Raw genomic sequence first — 18,811 nt, 5'->3', positions numbered from 1 at the left:
CCCCTCGATGATTTAGTGATGACACCAGGCCTGGACTGATTTGATTTGTTCAATTAGTAGTTCGTCATAAATCGGAAATCGGGAAACAACATATGGACAGGGAGAATGATTATAATCCATGTCTCAGTCCATATGATATCTAGAATGGAGGAATATATGATCCATTATCTAATGGACGCGTCATTGACTAGGTCAGAGTTCGACAGCGGCTTTTAAGAGCTACGATTGCTAGTCGGGTTGTGGAGTCGTACTTGCAATAATAGTTATTAGACTTATCCAAGTGGGAGACTATTGGATTATTGTCTAAGTCCATAACTATAATTGGTATGTACTTGACCCGAGAGTAGCATGGTCCATTTGGGTTGCATGGCACCGGAACAATCTGAAGGATGGATAATTGAGAAGAGGTTATTTATGGTTTATTAATATATTATAAGTTCTAATATATTAATATGAAATCATATTATTTAATTAGTATTGATCAATAATTAATTTGGAATTAATTTTGTGATCAAAAGAGACTAATTAAATATATGGGGATTGATTATGTAAATCATTCATTCTTATAATGTGGGCTTATGATCCATAGTTCTTCATGTTGGGCTAAACCCATGTGGTGACCCATGGATACTCCATGAAGGTTTTAACCCGTGGAGCATGAGGGATATGGAAAGTCATTAGGGTTTACATGGTGTAACCCTAGTTTGCTACAATATATAAGAAACCCCAAGGCTATGAAATCGGCACCTAGACCTAAGAGAGTGGAAACACAAGAGGGCATACCGATTTTATGAGTGCAAGTGACATCTTCTCAAGTTCCTCCATTTGTTGGTGGTGTTGTGTGATTCCATTTGAGGTGCAACACTTGGGGCACTAAGTTCTTAAAGGTCCAAGGTTCCAACTACACTAAAAGGTATGTCATCTAACTTGTATTTCATGTTGTTTATACTCCATTGTATGCTAGTTAGGATGATGCTTTGGAATATTGAATGTATGCATGTATAATAAAGAAAACATAGATCCAAAGCATCTAGGGTTGTATGTACACCATAGGAGTGTTAGAATGCTCAAAACCCAACAAGCTGGCATACGTATCTCCATTGGATGATTTCTCATACAACAACAACTACCACACCAATATTGATCGACCTGCCTTTGAGATGCTCTACGGGAGGAAGTGTCGTACCCCGATTAGGTCGGTCAGGGAGTCATGGGAAGTACGAAGGTGGTACTCAATACTACAGAGTTGATACAACAGATACATGGTAGGCTTCAGATCGTGCAAAGCCGACATAAGAGTTCTGTTGATAGATGTCGATCAGATTTGGAGTTTCAGGTCGGGGATATGGTACTCCTAAAAGTGTCACCTTGGAAAGGTGTCATTCGATTCAAGAAGTGGGGCAAGCTGGGCCCCATGTATATTGGTCTGTTCAGGTTTGTTGCCTAGGTGGACAGGGTTGCGTATCCTTTGGAGTTTACCAACGAGCCCATACAGATTCATATCACGTTTCATGTCTCTCAGCTGTGGAAATGCTTGGTTGATGATTCCACAGTAGTGTCATTGGAGGATATTCATGTTGAAAAATGCCTGGACTATATAGAGAGACCGGTTGTGATCCTCGATAGGAAGACGAAGACGTTGCGAAACAAGGAAGTAGGTTTGGTGAAGGTGTAGTGGCAGCACCGGAAGGGTTCAGAGTGAACGTGGGAGCCCGAGGAAGAGATGAGAGAGCACTATCTAGAGTTATTCGTGGCAGCGGACTTCGAGGACGAAGTCTAAGTCAAGTAGGGAAGAATTGTAACACTCATCTTTCAGGTACTTTCAGTTTGAACTTTATCATATTTTATTTTTGCAAGAATGGTCCTTACGCGGGGCGTAACTTACTTCCTACGCATGGTGTAGGAAGGGATGTGATACGAGAGGGTTTTACACCCTACGCAGGACGTACTAACCATACTTGGGGCGTAAGGACGCAGTGCCTAAACCCTAATTTTTAGGGTTTAGACCCTATTTAAAGGACCTTAAGTTCTTGTGAGCCTCCCTATGCTCAGCCTCCACCCCTATATCTATAAGTAACGAAACCATAGTCACCTTGTAAGGATCTTAAGCCTTTTAAGTGTTTTTTTGTATGTCTTGTGAAGAAGGAGATCATTGGAGGAGATCTTGGGAGTCTATTGCTTGTAGATCCATACCTTGATTTTCATTTAGCTTCTTCAGGTGGCAAAAAGCTCTAACATTGGTGGTTTATTTGCTAGATCTTGTTAAGTTGGTGGATGTTTATGTGTTTTTGTGTCTTGACTTAGGTTCTAGTGAGTATGAGCTACTCCAGAACTCTTGAGCACCATTTCTAGCCATTTATGAGCTTGTGAAGTCATAAAAATTGGTACTTGGACATTCCCATTCTTCCATGCATGAGATTTTAGACCTTGGAGAGAATATTTTGGATCTAGGGCTTGAGTTTATGCTCTATTAAGCCATGAGAAAGCTTAAATTTGATGAATTTATCAGTTAAGATGTCCCTTAGATAAACAGTTGTGAGTTGGACGTTTAGTCTTTAGGCGTTAAGGACTTAATGAGAAAGTTGGTGAATCAACGAGTTTACGCAGGGCGTTAACCTGGCTACGCGGGGTGTAGCCTACCAATGGCCCAATTTATGGATAAGGATCGTACAAAGGGCATAGAGTTGGAGTACGTCATGTGTAGGTCAACAAGAGTTTGACCGTTGACTTTTTGACCTGTTTACTTTTGGTCAACTATGATGATTTAGGAATCGGAAGGGCAAAATAGTCTTTTGCCCAAATAGGGAATGATCTTGGAGTTAGACTTGTTGAGTTGGGATAATTATCATAATTGTTAATTAGGGTTTGGTTTAATATGTATAGTATGAGGAGGTTCTCGTACCAGCAACTCGTGTGTAAGATTTATCTGTTATCGATTGAGGTGAGTCTCTTCACTCTACTTGCGGGTTGAAGGCACCAATACCGACCCGTTAGATTATGTTTGTAGGATGTTAGCTGTCTTTGTGACTCTTTCATGTGTTTGTATGTATATTGGGCGGGGCCCATTATGAATACCGGGCGGGGCCCAATGAATGCCCAGCGGGGCCTGATATGTGTATGGTATGTGTCATTTTGTGGAAGCTCACTAAGATTTGTGCTTACGGTTTTCATGTTTATGGTTTCATGTACTTCCGGTACCAAAGGGAAGAAATCGACGTGATTGCACCGCATCCGTCTGTATTTCGCATTTATGAGATGATTTGTACTCTGATAATTATTTTATACACTTTCATACTTTGATGAGTTTTGAAATGATTGACTAGTGGTTTTGATTGACTTAAAAACAAAAATTTGTACTTAGTATTTTTGGGATGATATAGGGATTGTCCTTCATAGTGAAGCCTTTGATAATTTGGAGACTTTCTTTGTAAAAGTTTCGTACTTCTACGTAAATATGGTTACAACCCATAAATTAAACTACAAATAAGAACTTATATTGACTGACAGATGCAATTAAAATTATTCGAGAAAGAAAAACCTCGTCTTGCTGTTCTTCTAGGTTATGCAATGTAGGCTCCATAATCGATTTATGGCGCATGTGAATCCCCAATCTAGTAAATGTCACAAAAAGAGATGGGAATCAATGTTATATAGGGTCAATTAAGTGAAAACGTAGGGAGAGAACCATAGAAGCAGCGTGGGGGAAACGGGGGTGGGGAGGCTGAAAATTTCGGAGGCGGGGAAGGGGTGGGGGAATGGGAAAATTTCGGGGTTGGGAGCGTCCCCGTTCCATTTGCCCCCGTTGTCATCTCTACTTTCAACCCTCATATTCATCTCTTTCCCAATCTTTATCTTATTCAATGAAAATCCTAAACTTATTATTTATCTTCTTCGTCTTAAACCTTATATTAAACGTACAATTTTCACAACTCAACTTATTTAACTAGAATATAGGATGGTAATTATATGATCTACCCTCCCTTTTAACGTGTTAACCAATATATTTTCTTCACTTTCATTCTTTATCTTTTAATATAATGATATTTAAATTTTGGACTATTTCTTTTTGTGTTTTGTCTAAGGTCTAAAATTTTAAACTCTCAACTCTTTTAAGTGGAACCCATTCCTCTTATGAAAACTACCAATAGAGGGCTTACACTTCGAGCAAACAATCCTTTGGGTTGGGCCCAACTTTATTCGAAAATTAACAAGTAGCAGTAGAACTAAAAGTAATAAGTTTCCATTTTGATTCGTTGGCTCCACTTTCAGTGTGTTTGCCTTACATACATTGGCTAAATTTGGTAAAATATGGACATAGTGTGGTTCGCTAAAATCATATAACCTCGCAACTAACTGGTCATTATGATTGTAACTCATGTTGTGATATACATAGATTTAATTTCAGCACTCTTGAAGTCCTATTTTTTCCTAGCATCACATAAAAGAATCAATATATTTAAATATGACCTAATGTCGAAACAGTAATAAAGAAATAGGGGAAACAACATTGATGTGTTAGTAAGCAGGGTGGACTAAGAGTAGGAGACAGAGATGGTAATGTTGCAATAGCAATGACAAACAAAGGTGAGGTGCATCGACAATGTGGTTGTAGGTTTGAGTACCAATCATAGAGGAGTAATGATAATCGCAGTATTAACCTGTAGTTGAAAATTGGAGAATTTAAAGAGGAAAGAGGATAATACAGAAATATTAATAAAGAGGATAATTTAATCTTAAAATGTAAACTTAAAATGCAAATTTATGAAATATGAGGGTGTAATATAGAAATATTAATAAAGAGGGTAGGTTATGGAATAGGGAAAAAGGCTAGGGACTAAAAGTGTAATATTACACTTTCAACGCGCGGACGCATGGAATCAAGCGACTTTGCTAAATATATGAGTTTATAATGTATAGAAAAAACAACAAAGGATAGAGATGGAAAACAGGGTGAAAAGAAAACTATGGACCCAAATCAGGTAACGCCGTCAATACCAGAAACCGCCGCAAACATCTTTCACTCTTGTTCACGACACCTGCAAATACAACCCAATATAATATGGATCCAATCCTCCATTCTCCATACTCAATCACACAACCTTCACCAAATCACTTATACTTCCCTCTCAAAAGCACACAGCTAGCTAGATTTAGTAACTGCAGGAGGAGTTGATATCTCGATCGATGACAACCAAGGAACGGAAGATACTGGTGGCGGTGGACGAAGGTGAGGAGAGCACGTACGCGCTGTCGTGGTGCCTGAAAAACGTCGTCGCCGAGAATTCGAAAGACACCCTCGTCCTCCTCTACGTCAAACCACCGCAAGTCGTCTACACAGCTCTTGATGGATCAGGGTATTTGTTTTCGCCGGATATAATTGCCACCATGGATAACTACAGGAACCAGGTAGCTGAATCCGTGATTGAAAAGGCCAAAAAGCTTTGCAAAGATCTTCAAGATGTGAGAAATTAAACTCTCTTTCAATTCTCTCTAACGTGTATATATATCATTGTGTCGTATTTTCTGTTGATTATTCGAGTTGTGTTGTAGGTGAAGGTGGAGACGAGGGTGGAACAGGGTGATCCGAGGGATGTGATCTGCAGTGCGGCGGAGAAAATGGGTGTGGACATGGTGGTGTTGGGCAGCCATGGATACGGTTTGATTAAGAGGTCAGTTGTGTTTCTAATTTTCTATTGTGGAGCGATGATTTATGTTTATGAAATATATGAAAATTGAAAATTGAAAGGTGATGGATGCATTGAAATTGGCAGGGCATTTCTTGGAAGTGTGAGTAATCACTGTGCGCAGAACGCCAAGTGTCCGGTCTTGATAGTCAAGAAGCCCAAAACCTCTGCAGCTGCAACTTCCACTTCTTGAAGTTGAAGTTGTAGTTAGTGTCGTGTTATGTTATTATTTATGCATTGAAGTTTGTAAGATGGTTATTGTTGCTGTTTTACTTTTATGGTTATTGCGTTTGGTATTTTGAAGGCATTGTAAATATGGCACGAGCTTATGAACATAATGAAATATCAGTGGTATTATGATTGATTAGATTTGTTTATGGTTGAAAAGACAAAAGCTAAGTTGAATAGAGAGGAAAAAAGCATTTTAGTGGGTTGGCACATGACAAGATGTTAGATTAATTGGAAACGTATCGAACTTTCAAAGAACTATGAGAGTTATATGCATAGCTCCAAGCCTCCAACCATCGTTGTTAGATTCTCGATATCTTAGATCTTAAGGTTATTTATTTATTTTTTAATAATCATAGTAGGACCAATTCTGATCTTGTGTCCTAAGCTTTTACGATTTGACTAGGATCAAACTTATTCCGATTTTTATTACATTCAAGTCTTTAGTCTTCTTGATCTCAGAAAATTCATTTCTTCTTGCTAAAATATCATATGCATAACCTAAATCAATGATTCATTTACCATTTTACCTTGACATGGATTCGTCCATTCAACTCGAAATCCTCCGTTGCACCATTCAACTCGAAATCTACCGTTGCAGGAAGCCTCATAAAATATACAACACATTTTGAATAGGTAGAGCACATGATATAAAGATACGGATTTTAGTCTCTTTGTGATTTCGTGTTTAGCTACACATGGTCACAAATGTTTAAGATCTTTTCTTTATAGTTATTGGATTTGCACCTACAAAAATTATAATCAATTAAAACGTCAGAGTTAAGATGTCTTGATCAACATCAAATTGTAATGTATACCGTATAAATAAGATCTTCCACAAAGACTGCCTCAAGAAAAAAGTCTAGAGAAAAAGACCAAGTTCAACTATTGCAATGAGTGTGAGGGGAAACAAGATTGGAGGGTTTTTTTTTTTTTTTTCACTTTTTCTAAGATGAGGTGAATAATGCCTTGATGTGAACAATTTGACATGCAAGTTCATAGGTATTTGACTATTTGAGTGGTGCAAGTTCATATGATAGAAGGTGGCGTTCGCATGTGTTCCTCGATATATGTTATATATGTGTATATCTTGATTTTTTTTTTTTAATTTGTTAGTTTGTTAGTTTCGGTTGTAATCCTATCTTCACAAATGAAGGAACGAAGATATCCAGTTAACCACGTACATTTTTGTTATCTTTAAAAAGCCTAGGTCGCATAATCTCTTATGCATTCTTTAGGGACAAGCCATAAGATAAAATACGAGCTTGTTTTATAGCAATAGTAATTAATCGTTGTTGTTTCAAGGTCAATCTATTCACTCGTCTAGATAATATTTTTCCCTGTTCACTAATAAATCGACTAATTAAACTCATGTTTTTATGATCAATTCGATCCCCCGATTGGATCGGGGGCAAACGCCTACGAAAAGATATGTGCATATGTTGGCTAGAGTTGATAACTCAAGAAATTTGGGTTCTACTTTGCGGCATCTTCAGGCTACAACAACAAAAAAAAAACTTAGATCTCCTCGATTGAAGGAAGTTGATCGCATGATACAAGCTTAGCGTGACTGTGTTCAAATCGGAGCCATTAGAGAATCTCCGGTTTGGTTAACATTAGTTGAAAACTAAATAGGGGAAAAGTTGAAAGTGCTACAGTATGATAATGACCTTGAATTAGGAGTTTGCAGAAAAGAAATTTTTTTTTGAAGTTTACAACTGATCCTACAAACCGAACTGGTCTCTTAAAACAACGTCCTTTTATGTGTATTTTGAATTTCACATTTGATTTTAATAGGTCTTCCATTTTCTTCTTTACTTCCTTTCCACTTCATCATATTTCAACGACTCTTTGACTTCGCGCTCTCCTCCAACCTGTTTTTTGACTTCGACGCACGCATAAACGCACCATGTAAGTTACGTAATATTTTAGTTTTGATGGCGTGATTTTAGATACAAATTACACGAGATTGTTGATAACAAGAAGTTTGTTATAGGGTTTTTATGGGCAATATGTTAAAAGAAGAGGCCCGACAAAATTCGATGTTTAAATGTGAAAAATTGAAAACTCATAAAACAAAAAAAAATCAATTTCACATAAAAAAAAACCGAACCTAGAAGAAAAATGATACAAGAAGGTTTAGCAAACTACAAAACCAAATTTCTGGTTTCGGTTTGATTTTATCCAAAAACTGACCCATATTGACTTGTGATCACCATTCAACATCACATCTACCCTGTGAAACGTTTACACCATACTCTTGAATTCATTTAAAGAGTGAAATGTAAGAGTTTGAAAGTAAATTATAAGGGGAATGTATTCTTGAGTTTTTTTTTGTCAGGGATGAAGATGATAGAATGAAAGGGAAGCAGGAGTAAAATAGATGTCATTTTCATGCGTCAGATTTTGGATGATTTGTCTTTCTCTTCTATTTCTTTTCATTCATTTCATCTTTCTCCTTTCATCCCTTTTCTTCATTAAAAAATTCGAGAACAAGACTTATAGTTTCATAGATTTTGGTATTTACTCTTTAATGGGTATCAACGTATAATCTCCAACATCAGTATAAATGACAAAATATTGCTATTTTTATAAGTTGATGTAAAAAATATTCGGTTTATTTTGAAATAACTGTTACAATTTTGTTTTTGCGAACTGTGATATTTTTGGAAGTCTTCGACTATAATTTATTTCTAATTTTTTATTTTCTGATTGTGTTACAAATCCAAGTTGAAGTGTGAAAAACTTCAGATTGGGCCACTTCCAACGAAAGCAAGTCTACGACGAACAAACGAGCACCCCAACAACCACGAACCAAGTTCATTCTTTCGTTCCGCTGATCAGAAATCAAGTGCTCGCGTAAACACACACACAAACACAAATCATTCCATAATCCAGTTTCTGTAATTGAAAATCTGTAAGTATCTCACTGTCCTCGAATTCAACCTCTCCGAAACCCTAGGTTTTTTTTCTTCCATTTTGCTTTAAACCGGTGCGTGGATTTTTCGGTTTGAGTAAGTTTTAACGATTGAAACATGAAATTTTCAGGCCTTAAAAATGGAAACATCATCTTCAATTATAACTCCGGAAGATGTATTGGAGTCGCTGATGAACGACGGCACAATTGACACCATGAGATTGAAAATCATTAATCAGCTGAAAGCCAATGTATGTTTTAATGTCATTTTCATCTCCATATTAGTGTTTTCACGATCAATATGACTGGATTTCTTTGAGAATATTCAATCGTGATCTCTCCTCAGTGAAAAAAAGTGAAGTTCGATAGGTGTTTTTTTCTGAAGAAGAATGTCGATGCACTTCTCACGGGAATAGATTTACCTTTTTCTGTGCTTTCTCTTGCTCTTGATTTTTAATTTTATCTCTTTCTTTAGGGTTCTTACAACTTTGTAATTTTTAGGCTTTAGAGGTTTTAGGTAGTATAGTCTTGTTGTGTTGTATTCTATATGATCTTAAGATTTGTTTTCTTCGTATAGGAAGAGCTGAAGAGTACCACTATAAAAATGGTAGAGCAAAGCAAGGTTCTCAACACACCAGGGGCAGAGAAACAAACTAAAAGGGAACTCTTTGATGCTCTTAGACAAGAACTTGAGTAAGTTTCATCTGAAGCTACCCATTTATACTCTATAAAAGACATTAAAAGATTGATAACATTTTCTTCTATATACTCTCTGGCATCATATTCTAGTTGTACCTTCATTTGTACAGAACCCCTGTGCTTGAGAAGGCTTCTAAATCAGTTTGGGAGTTGATTTTAGACAATAATGGACTTGGGAGAGAGATAAATGAAACAGTTGAAAAAGTGTTTTGTCGGCTTAGTGGTCGAGAACCTCCATTGTTTCCTTCAAATGGTGAATTGCAATTGGAAAAAGGAAAAGCTAAAAAGGGTGAACAAGGCAAAGGAAAAGAAAAAGAAGCTCAAAGTGAAAAGGAAAATCTGGAATCTACATCAAAGAAAAGAAAGTTGGGGACAACAAATATGAAAGATGCTGTAGATGAATTTGCAAAATAATCTCTACTTCTTCTTCTTCCAGTCATCAAATACAAACCCCAAGGCAAGTATCACTATCTAATACAACAAATAGCAACATACTTGTATTTATTTTTACTATTTGTTTATTATACAGCATCCTGTTGCTGTATAAACTTAGCTACATTGATTTTTAATTGGGTGGATTCTTCAAAGCACAATGCCCTAATAAGAAAAGGGTTGAGAGTAGAATGCTATAATTGGATTACCCTGATTTAGTTGGTAACATTGTTAAGTTTGGTTGGATAAAAGCAGGGAGCAAATGTTGAAGGCCTTGCAGTGGCTGCAGGTGGTGGTGGTGTTTTCAGACAATGGGATGTTCTTTTCAAGTGTCTGGAAGTCCGATTACTACAGGCCAGTTTTCTGACTTTACACTTTGTGGAACTTCTAAATGATTTGACAATAGGGATCACTGTTTTATAAATTGTTGTTAGAAAGTAGGTGTCATTATTCGCTTGGATTTGTTCATTATAAGTAAAGGCTAGTTATAAGTTAGTTTGTTGAGGAGCTTGATGCTTGTTTGAAACTCGAAACATGGTGTTAGTTTTGATTCAGTATGTTGTAGTGATGTTTGATTATTTCATCTTTAACTTCGTGTGTTTATGAATGAAGTGGATGAAATTAACTCGGATTTTGATTTGTGAACCATCTTGTAAATCCACATTGTAATCCATTTTTTAACCAGATCCAATTTGTTTTTTTTTTAGGTTAATAAAAATATTATTTGTTATTATTATTATATTTTTTTCTTGTACTTAAAATTTAAATTACTATTTGTATTAAAAATAAAACAAAAAAAGAAGTGAAAGGTGCAAGAAGATTATAAGGTATGTTGAAAGAATAGAATGTAAGATTGAGTGGAAATGGACATAGAAATGAAGAAAGAAGAAAAAATGGTATAATTAACACGTAGCCTCATAAATCAAGAATGTTCACATTTGAGACTTTTAGTCAACTTCTGAGAAATTTCAATATGATAGTGAAGTTAGCTTGATTAACTATGGTAAGGTCAAGTATTATAGGTACGGTCAAGAAGGAAATGAGTCTACGAATAATTTCATCATCATTATGGAGTATCTTATTAAACTGGAGAATTGGCAAAAAGGGATTATGAAAGGGATTGTGCTTTAAGTACCCTTATCATTTTTATCCCCGTCACCTCCATCTAATCAATCATTTATTTTTAAGATCATTTTTTTTGTTTTTTTTGTTGTTTTTTGTCTTTTATTTATTAGATTATTTGTGTTATTTAAAAAAATAAGTAAAACTTGTTTTTTTTTTTTTTTTTTTTTTTTTGGAATTACACAAAAATGCAATTTCATATTGGAAAAGGTAATTTTACTCATTCATAAAACTTTCATATATGATATTTTGATATTGGATAAAAAAGCTTTATTATTATTATTATTATTATTAAAAAAACTTACTTTTCGTCTGTCGGTCCATTACATTCATTTATAAACAATTTCTCTTTCTATTTATTATTATTATTATTGATTTGATTTGATTTATCTTTATCTTTTAACTTTAACATTTTTCTTTAATAATAAATAAATTGATTTGACATAACTTTAACTTTATTCAATTCATTTCAATATTCATTCATTTCAATTCATATCAAGGTTCATGAAAGTGGCGATCGATCGTTTTTATGACAAGTTTTCAAACTAACCTGGTATGTATTTTTGATGGATAAATTTAGTTTATTCGTAAGTTGTTATATGTTATATTTTTAGTTGAATTTTTTTAAATTGACCAAGTATATATTTATATTTGTTAGGTGTTTAGTAATCGTGAAAATTTAACGGAGTGGATGCAAGAAACAACACAATCTCTTGGATATGTGGTTGTTATTAAAAAGAACAAAGACAAAAGGAAGTGGATATATTTTAAAAATTATTTTTATGTGTTATCGGGGTGGTGTACCTAGAGGTTCGGAGACGTCCACCAAAAATACAGGGTACAGAAAAACAAATTGTCCATTCGAAATTTTGCTTGTTACTATAAGTCGGATGATGTTTGGAGGTTAAAGGTTAAAAATGATGAATATAATCATGAATCTGCAATGTATATGGAGGGTCACCCATATGCAAGACGGTTAACCCCAAATGAATCAAAAATGGTTGAAGAAATGAAGATAAACAATGTCCCCACACAAGATATTCCATCGACACTGAAGAGACAAAATTCCAAAAATGTTTCTGCAGTAAAAACAAGTTTATGATGAGTGTTACAAACTTTGAATGGATGAGCGTGGAGACCGAAGTCAAATGCAAGTTGTTTTAGGATTTTTGCATTCAAAAGGATATATATTTAACCATCATGCAAATAATATTAGTTAATATGCTTTGAGATATTATTTCCACGATGGTTAAATATATATCATTTTGAATGCAAAAATCTGAAGACAACTTGCATTTGACTTGGTCTCCACGCTCATCCATTCCAAGTTTGTAATACTCATTATAAACTATTTTTATTGTAGAAACATTTTTGGAATTTTGTCTCTTCAGCGCCGATAGAATATCATGTGCGGGGACATTGTTTATCTTCATTTCTTTAACCATTTTTTATTCATTTGGGGTTAACCGCCTTGTATATGGGTGACACTCCATATACATTGCAAGTTCATGATTATGTTCATCATTTTTAACATTTAACCTCCAAATATCATCTGACTTATAGTAACAAGCAAAATTTTCGAATAAACAATTTGTTTTTCTGGACCTGTATTTTTGGTGGACGTCTCCGAACCTCTAGGTACACCACCCCGATCACACATAAAAATAATTTTTGAAATATATTCACTTCCTTTTGTCTTTGTTCTTTTAATAACAACCATGTATCCAAGAGACTGTGTCGTTTCTTGCACTCACTCCGTTAAATTTTCACGATTGCTAAACACCTAACAAACATAAATATATATACTTGGTCAATTTAAAAAAATTCTACTAAAAATATAACATATAACAACTTACGAATAAACTAAATTTATCCATCAAAAATAAATACCAGGTTAGTTTGAAAACTTGCCATAAGAAAGAACGATCAACAATTTTGTACATGTTGATATGAATTGAATCGAGCAAATATTGAATTGAATTGAATCGAACAAATCGTTTATAAGTTAAAGTTATGTCAAATCAGTTTCTTTATTATTAAAGAAAAAGTTAAAATTAAAAGATAAAGGTAAGTTAAATCAATTTCTTTATTATTAAAGAAAAAATTAAAATTAAAAGATAAAGATAAGTCAAATCAATAATAATAATAATAATAGGAAAATAGATTGTTTATGAATGAAATATGACGAAAAGACAAAAAGTAAGTTTTTTTTATCTAATATGAAATTGTATTTGCATTTTTTTGTGTAATTCCAATATTAAAAGTAAGGTTTTTTTTATTAATAATAATAATAAGTAAGTTTTTTTATTCGATATGAATATATATATATAAAAGTTTTACGAATAAGCAAAATTACTTTTTTCTAATATGAAATTGCATTTGTAGTGTAATTCAAAAAAAATAAGTTTTTTTTATTTAAATGATAAGAATAATCTAATAAATAAAATAAAAGAAAAAAACAACAAAAAAACAAAAAAGGAAATAAACAAAAAAAATAATGTCAAATAGTACCCGGATAAAAACTTAGATCAACAACTGTAGTTGTGGTGAAAATATGTCCAATAATTTTCCGACATAACTACGTTTCCGTTCATTTGACTGTTCAACGTGGCTTTCTTTTAACAATTCAATACCCTCTTCAAAAGCAAAATTAGCATAATCGGTAACATTGACATTAATTAAATCAAGCTTACGTCAAATTTATCAATAGACGATAATGGTATCGGTTGGTTCGCACATGAGTAAATTGCAATTTTGTGGGCACAAGGCAACCCACAACTATGGCGGGCAACCACAATCGTCCTCGGTTATTTGATGTGCATCAGGCCGGTCCAACCATTGTCTGATTTTTTCCAACGCATGGTGTGAAACATTTTCACACAAATCTTTAAAATGGGGTATGTTGTATCGATGCATCAACATACTTCGGTCTGTTTCTAAAATATCTTTTATCGTTGTGTGTTGCGATGTCACTACCTTTTCTATTCTATTAAAAAATTTATCTAAGTTAACATATTGTGTCTGCAAGAATTTTTTCAACTTCGTGTGTTGGCTCTTAACTCTATTGTTAGTGTAGTTGTGAAAGTTTAAAACTTGGTTAGTCTAAGCAGATACAAATTTTTCTTTGTATTTATCCAACCAGACTCGATTGAGATCATCGAGAAATTGGTTAGTACCTGGATGATATGTCACTCTTGATTTAAGTTTTGTGTAATTTCTCAAATATGTTGCCAATGTTGATGAATTAACTAAAGTATCCTAATCTCTTAAAAAAAATTCCACTCAGCATCTGGATGATATGTCACTCTTGATTTAAGTTTTGTGTAATTTCCCTGGTAGGGATCTGTCTAGAGGATACAACAATCAATCCAAGAAGTACTCTTGAATCTGTCGAAATTTCTATGTCCCCTTCATCTTCAGGAAGAACGAATTTTGAAGAGAGTTTGTGGTGATTGTTTCTGTAACCCCTCACAAATGACAGAAATCATGTATTTGATTATGACAGTTAAAAACTGTCAAAACCGAAAATAACTTCCAAATACCTGTCATTCAGTGATTACGAATTTAATGAAAATAAAGAATAAAAATTAATTTCGTAATTAAAAATTATTTAATTAATCAGGAAGACCCCAAGAGCCCGAAGGCCCAAGGCCCATCTTTTGACCATTAAATATTCTCTTGATATTAGCCTATTTTGAGTCCAATTAGGCTAATCCAACACCACAACCCAAGCCCAATATGCTTAACCCATTACTTGACCCATTTAATTAAATGAGTGGGACAAGACATATAAGGTGGGAGAAAGTTTTCTCTTCCACCAATGTGGGATAAGTCCCACATTGTTAAGCAAAGTTCCAACAATACCCACATTTTCTATTCAAACTCGAAGAATACCCCACATTTGAATAGAAAATAAGTGAACTTTGATATTCAAATAAGGGAAGTAAGATATGACATGCATCTGAATAGGTGTTGTAAAACTTGAACCTTTCATAGTGAGTACTACTTGGATCTACTTTGTGGGTAGTGAACTAGATTCTTGAACTAACCACTTTTTATAGTAGAATAATACAAGAAGTATCACACATATCATATCTAAGCATAGATCATTTCTTACCGTTGTGTTCATTTCGGTCATGAACGATCCTTTCTTCATGAGACTTTTAGAGAGTTTAGCCATATCAGCTCCCAAAGATGCGACCTCACATCCATCTCACATAGGTAATACTAATCTGGAACAATCCGTACTTATTCCACTATAAAAGCTATCAGCATTATTAAGAATAAAGAATTCATCCCTATATCATCAACGGAAAAACACAAAATAAATATCATAGGAGTGAGCATACTTTTGTGTTAATGCTTCTTTGAGTCTTCCCCAACTAGTTGTCCTATTGAACCTAGACCATGGGATCTCCAATGTTGCTAGGTTAGGTTTCCGCCAGGTGGTGACTCATTGTGTTGGCTTTAAGCCCATTCCCCTCGATGTGAAGAGAACTTGCTCTCTACTAAGGCCTTTTGTCAAGGGATCAGCTATATTTTCCTTTGACTTTATGTAACTAATGGAAATGATTCCATTCTTCAGCAAGTCTCTTATTGTAATATGTATGCGCCTAATGTGTCTCGACTAGCCATTGTATATCTGACTCTGTGCTCTAGTAAGAGCAGTCATACTATCACAATGTATGCCAATGGCAGTAACAGGTTGAGGCCACAGAGGAATACCTTCTAGGAAGCTTTTAAGCCATTCTGCTTCTTCAGCAGCTTTAAAGCAACAAACTCTGCTTCCATTGTAGAACGAGTATTCACAGTTTGCTTAGATGATTTCCAAGAGATAGCAGCTCCACCAAGAGTGAACACATATCCACTTGTGGATTTTGCCTCTGAGGTATTGGAAATCCAATTTGCATCACAATACCCTTCAAGAACAGGAGGATATCTCGTGTAATGCAATCCATAATTCATTGTATGCTTTAAATATCTAAGCACTCTCACTAATGCATACCAATGATCTTTCCCAGGATTGTGGGAGTAGCGGCTCAATCTACTTACACTATAAGCCAAGTCCGGTCGAGTACAATTCATAATATACATTAAGCTACCAAGAACTTGAGTATATTCTAACTAAGCTACACTATCACCTTTATTCTTCTTAAGATGACTTGAAGGATCAAAAGGGGTGACTACCGGCTTGTCATCATAGTGTCCAAACTTCTTAAGTACACTTTCAATATAATGGGACTGAGTAAGAGTATAACCATCTGATCTTCTTTGAACTCTTACACCAAGGATCACATCTACTACTCCCAAGTCTTTCATGGAAAAGGAGGAGTGTAGCATTTTCTTGGTTTGATTGATCACATCCAAATTAGTACCCATTATAAGCATATCATCCACATACAAGCATATGATAACACAAGCATTCTTGTATTGTTTGACATAAACACATTTATCACATTCATTAATTCTAAATCCATTAGAGAGTAATGTGTTGTCAAACTTCTCATGCCATTGCTTTGGAGCCTGTTTTAGTCCATAAAGTGATCTAACTAACTTACAAACTTTGCTTTCTTGACCCTTAACCACAAACCCTTCAGGTTGGTTCATATATATCTCTTCATCTAGTTCACCATACAAGAAGGCAGTTTTCACATCCATTTGGTGTATTTCCAAATTGTGAATGGCTGCAATCGCTACTAATGTGCGAATTGATGTAATTCTTGTAACAAGTGAATAGGTGTCAAAGAAGTCTTGACCCTCTTTTTGACGATACCCTTTAGCTACTAAACGAGCTTTGTACTTCTCAATGGTACCATCAGGTCTAAACTTCTTCTTGAAAATCCATTTGTGCCCAATTGGTTTTTGCCCAGGTGGCAAATCTACCAATTTCCAAGTGTTATTCTGCACAATGGAATCGATCTCACTTTTGATTGCCTCTTTCCAAAAGGGAGCTTCAGAAGAATCCATAGCATCCTTATAAGTTTGTGGTTCTTTATTCACTACATAGGTCATGTAATCAGGTCCAAAATCTTTGGCAATTTTGCCCCGTTTGCTTCTTCTGGGTTCTAAGTTCTCTTCTTGAACCTTAGAAGAACTCTCTTCATTTGATTGTAAACTTCTGTCTGGAATGGTATCATTTAGTCCATCATCTAGAGGTCTTTTCCTAGAGTAGGTAACCTCTTTCCCTTTATCCTTAAAAGGAAAAATATTTTCAAAGAATTCAGCCTCTGCTGATTCCATGATGGTTTGGTTATGGATATCATCAACATGTGATTTAAACACAAGAAACCTATAGGCTGCACTATTCATGGCAGGGCCAAGATAGATGCAATCTATGGTTTTTGGTCCAAGTTTAGTCCTCTTAGGAAGAGGTACTTGTACCTTAGCAAGACAACCCCACACTTTCATCCTTTTATAAGAGGGTAACCTCCCTTTCCACTGATGATAGGGTGATTTATCACTCTTTTTATGAGGAATTCTATTAAGAATTGAGTTTGCTGCAAGACATGCTTCTCCCCACAGATTATGTGGTGCTCCAGAAGTAATTAACATTGAATTAATCATGTTTTTCAATGTTCTATTCTTCCTTTCTGCCACTCCATTTTGCTGAGGAGTATATGGAGCAGTTGTTTGATGTATAATACCATTTAAGGAACAAAATTCAGCAAAGTCTTTGGATTCATATTCTCCTCCTCGATCAGACCTTAGAATTTTGATCTTTTTGTCAAGTTGATTTTCAACTTCAGCCTTGTAATTCTTAAAATAATTCAAGGCTTCATCTTTGGTATTTAACAAATAAATATAACAATACTTGCTGCAATCATCAATAAAAGATATATAATAATTCTTTCCTCCTCTTGTAGGTGTTGCTCTAAAATCACATAAATCAGAGTGGATTAAGCCAAGTATTTCATTAGATTTTTCAACTGATTTATGAGGATGTTGTGAAAATTTAGATTCTACACAAACCTCACATTTTCTGTTTTTATCTAATGTACATTTTGGTAACATGCCAAGTTTTGCCATTCTTTGAATAGAACGAAAATTGACATGTCCCAAACGAGAATGCCACAAAATTGAAGGATCATGCATATACATAGAAGAGGGGCTAGTAGTGCCCATTATTGCATTAGCATTAACATTGGTTACATCATTGTTTGGTGTTTCAACACCATAGTACAAAGGTAAGACACTGACTTTGAAGAGACCCTCACTAAGGTATCATTTTCCAACATACACCCCACCCTTGGTGAGAACAAACTTATCAGACTCAAATACAAGTTTGAAACCTTTGTTACTAAGAATAGGACCAGAAATCAAATTCTTAGTAATTTCAGGAACATGCAAAACATCACTTAAAATGAGTTCTTTTTTAGAAGTCAGTTGCAGCTTCACTTTTCCCTTTCCTTCAACTTTTGCAGTAGAGCCATTCCCCATAAACATTGGTTCAGAATCCGAGACTTTCTGGTATGTAGAAAACATAGTTCGGGAGTTGAAAATGTGCCTTGTGGCTCCAGTATCAATCCACCAATCCACACAATTGCTAACCATGTTGGTTTGAATCACAGCAACAAACTGATTTGGTGATTCAACCATGTTGGCTTGACCAGAATTTCCTCCACCAGAATTACCACCATTGTTTCCATTGTTTCCTCCATTGTTTCCTCCTTGACCCCTCCTGAATCTGCAATCTTTGGCCTTGTGTCCAATTTTGCCACAAACATAGCAT

The 18,811-nt window shown here is 35.0% G+C and overlaps 2 protein-coding genes across 2 annotated transcripts; both read left to right on the top strand.

Annotated features, from left to right (window-relative positions):
* The first annotated feature begins 5,048 nt into the window (after positions 1 to 5,048).
* On the top strand, positions 5,049 to 6,048 carry LOC145117513 (Adenine nucleotide alpha hydrolases-like superfamily protein). Its single transcript, XM_079053799.1, has 3 exons — positions 5,049 to 5,460; positions 5,551 to 5,669; positions 5,772 to 6,048. Exons 1-3 carry the CDS (start codon positions 5,185 to 5,187, stop codon positions 5,875 to 5,877), a joined length of 501 nt encoding a protein of 166 aa, XP_078909925.1. The 5' UTR covers positions 5,049 to 5,184; the 3' UTR covers positions 5,878 to 6,048.
* A 2,403-nt stretch (positions 6,049 to 8,451) lies between these two features.
* LOC145111613 (antigenic heat-stable protein) lies at positions 8,452 to 10,646 on the top strand. Its single transcript, XM_079047875.1, has 5 exons — positions 8,452 to 8,829; positions 8,961 to 9,080; positions 9,407 to 9,522; positions 9,639 to 9,985; positions 10,216 to 10,646. The coding sequence occupies exons 2-4, from the start codon at positions 8,970 to 8,972 to the stop codon at positions 9,940 to 9,942; spliced, it is 531 nt and encodes a 176-aa protein (XP_078904001.1). The 5' UTR covers positions 8,452 to 8,829; positions 8,961 to 8,969; the 3' UTR covers positions 9,943 to 9,985; positions 10,216 to 10,646.
* The last annotated feature ends 8,165 nt before the right edge of the window (positions 10,647 to 18,811 follow it).

This window comes from Lactuca virosa, chromosome 5 (genome assembly GCF_052849685.1).
Source record: "Lactuca virosa cultivar CGN04683 chromosome 5, Lactuca_virosa_CGN04683_v6, whole genome shotgun sequence".
In the NCBI taxonomy this organism is placed as follows: domain Eukaryota; kingdom Viridiplantae; phylum Streptophyta; class Magnoliopsida; order Asterales; family Asteraceae; genus Lactuca; species Lactuca virosa.
The sequence above is the reverse complement of the archived record's forward strand: the minus strand, read 5'-3'. Positions and strand labels throughout refer to the sequence as shown.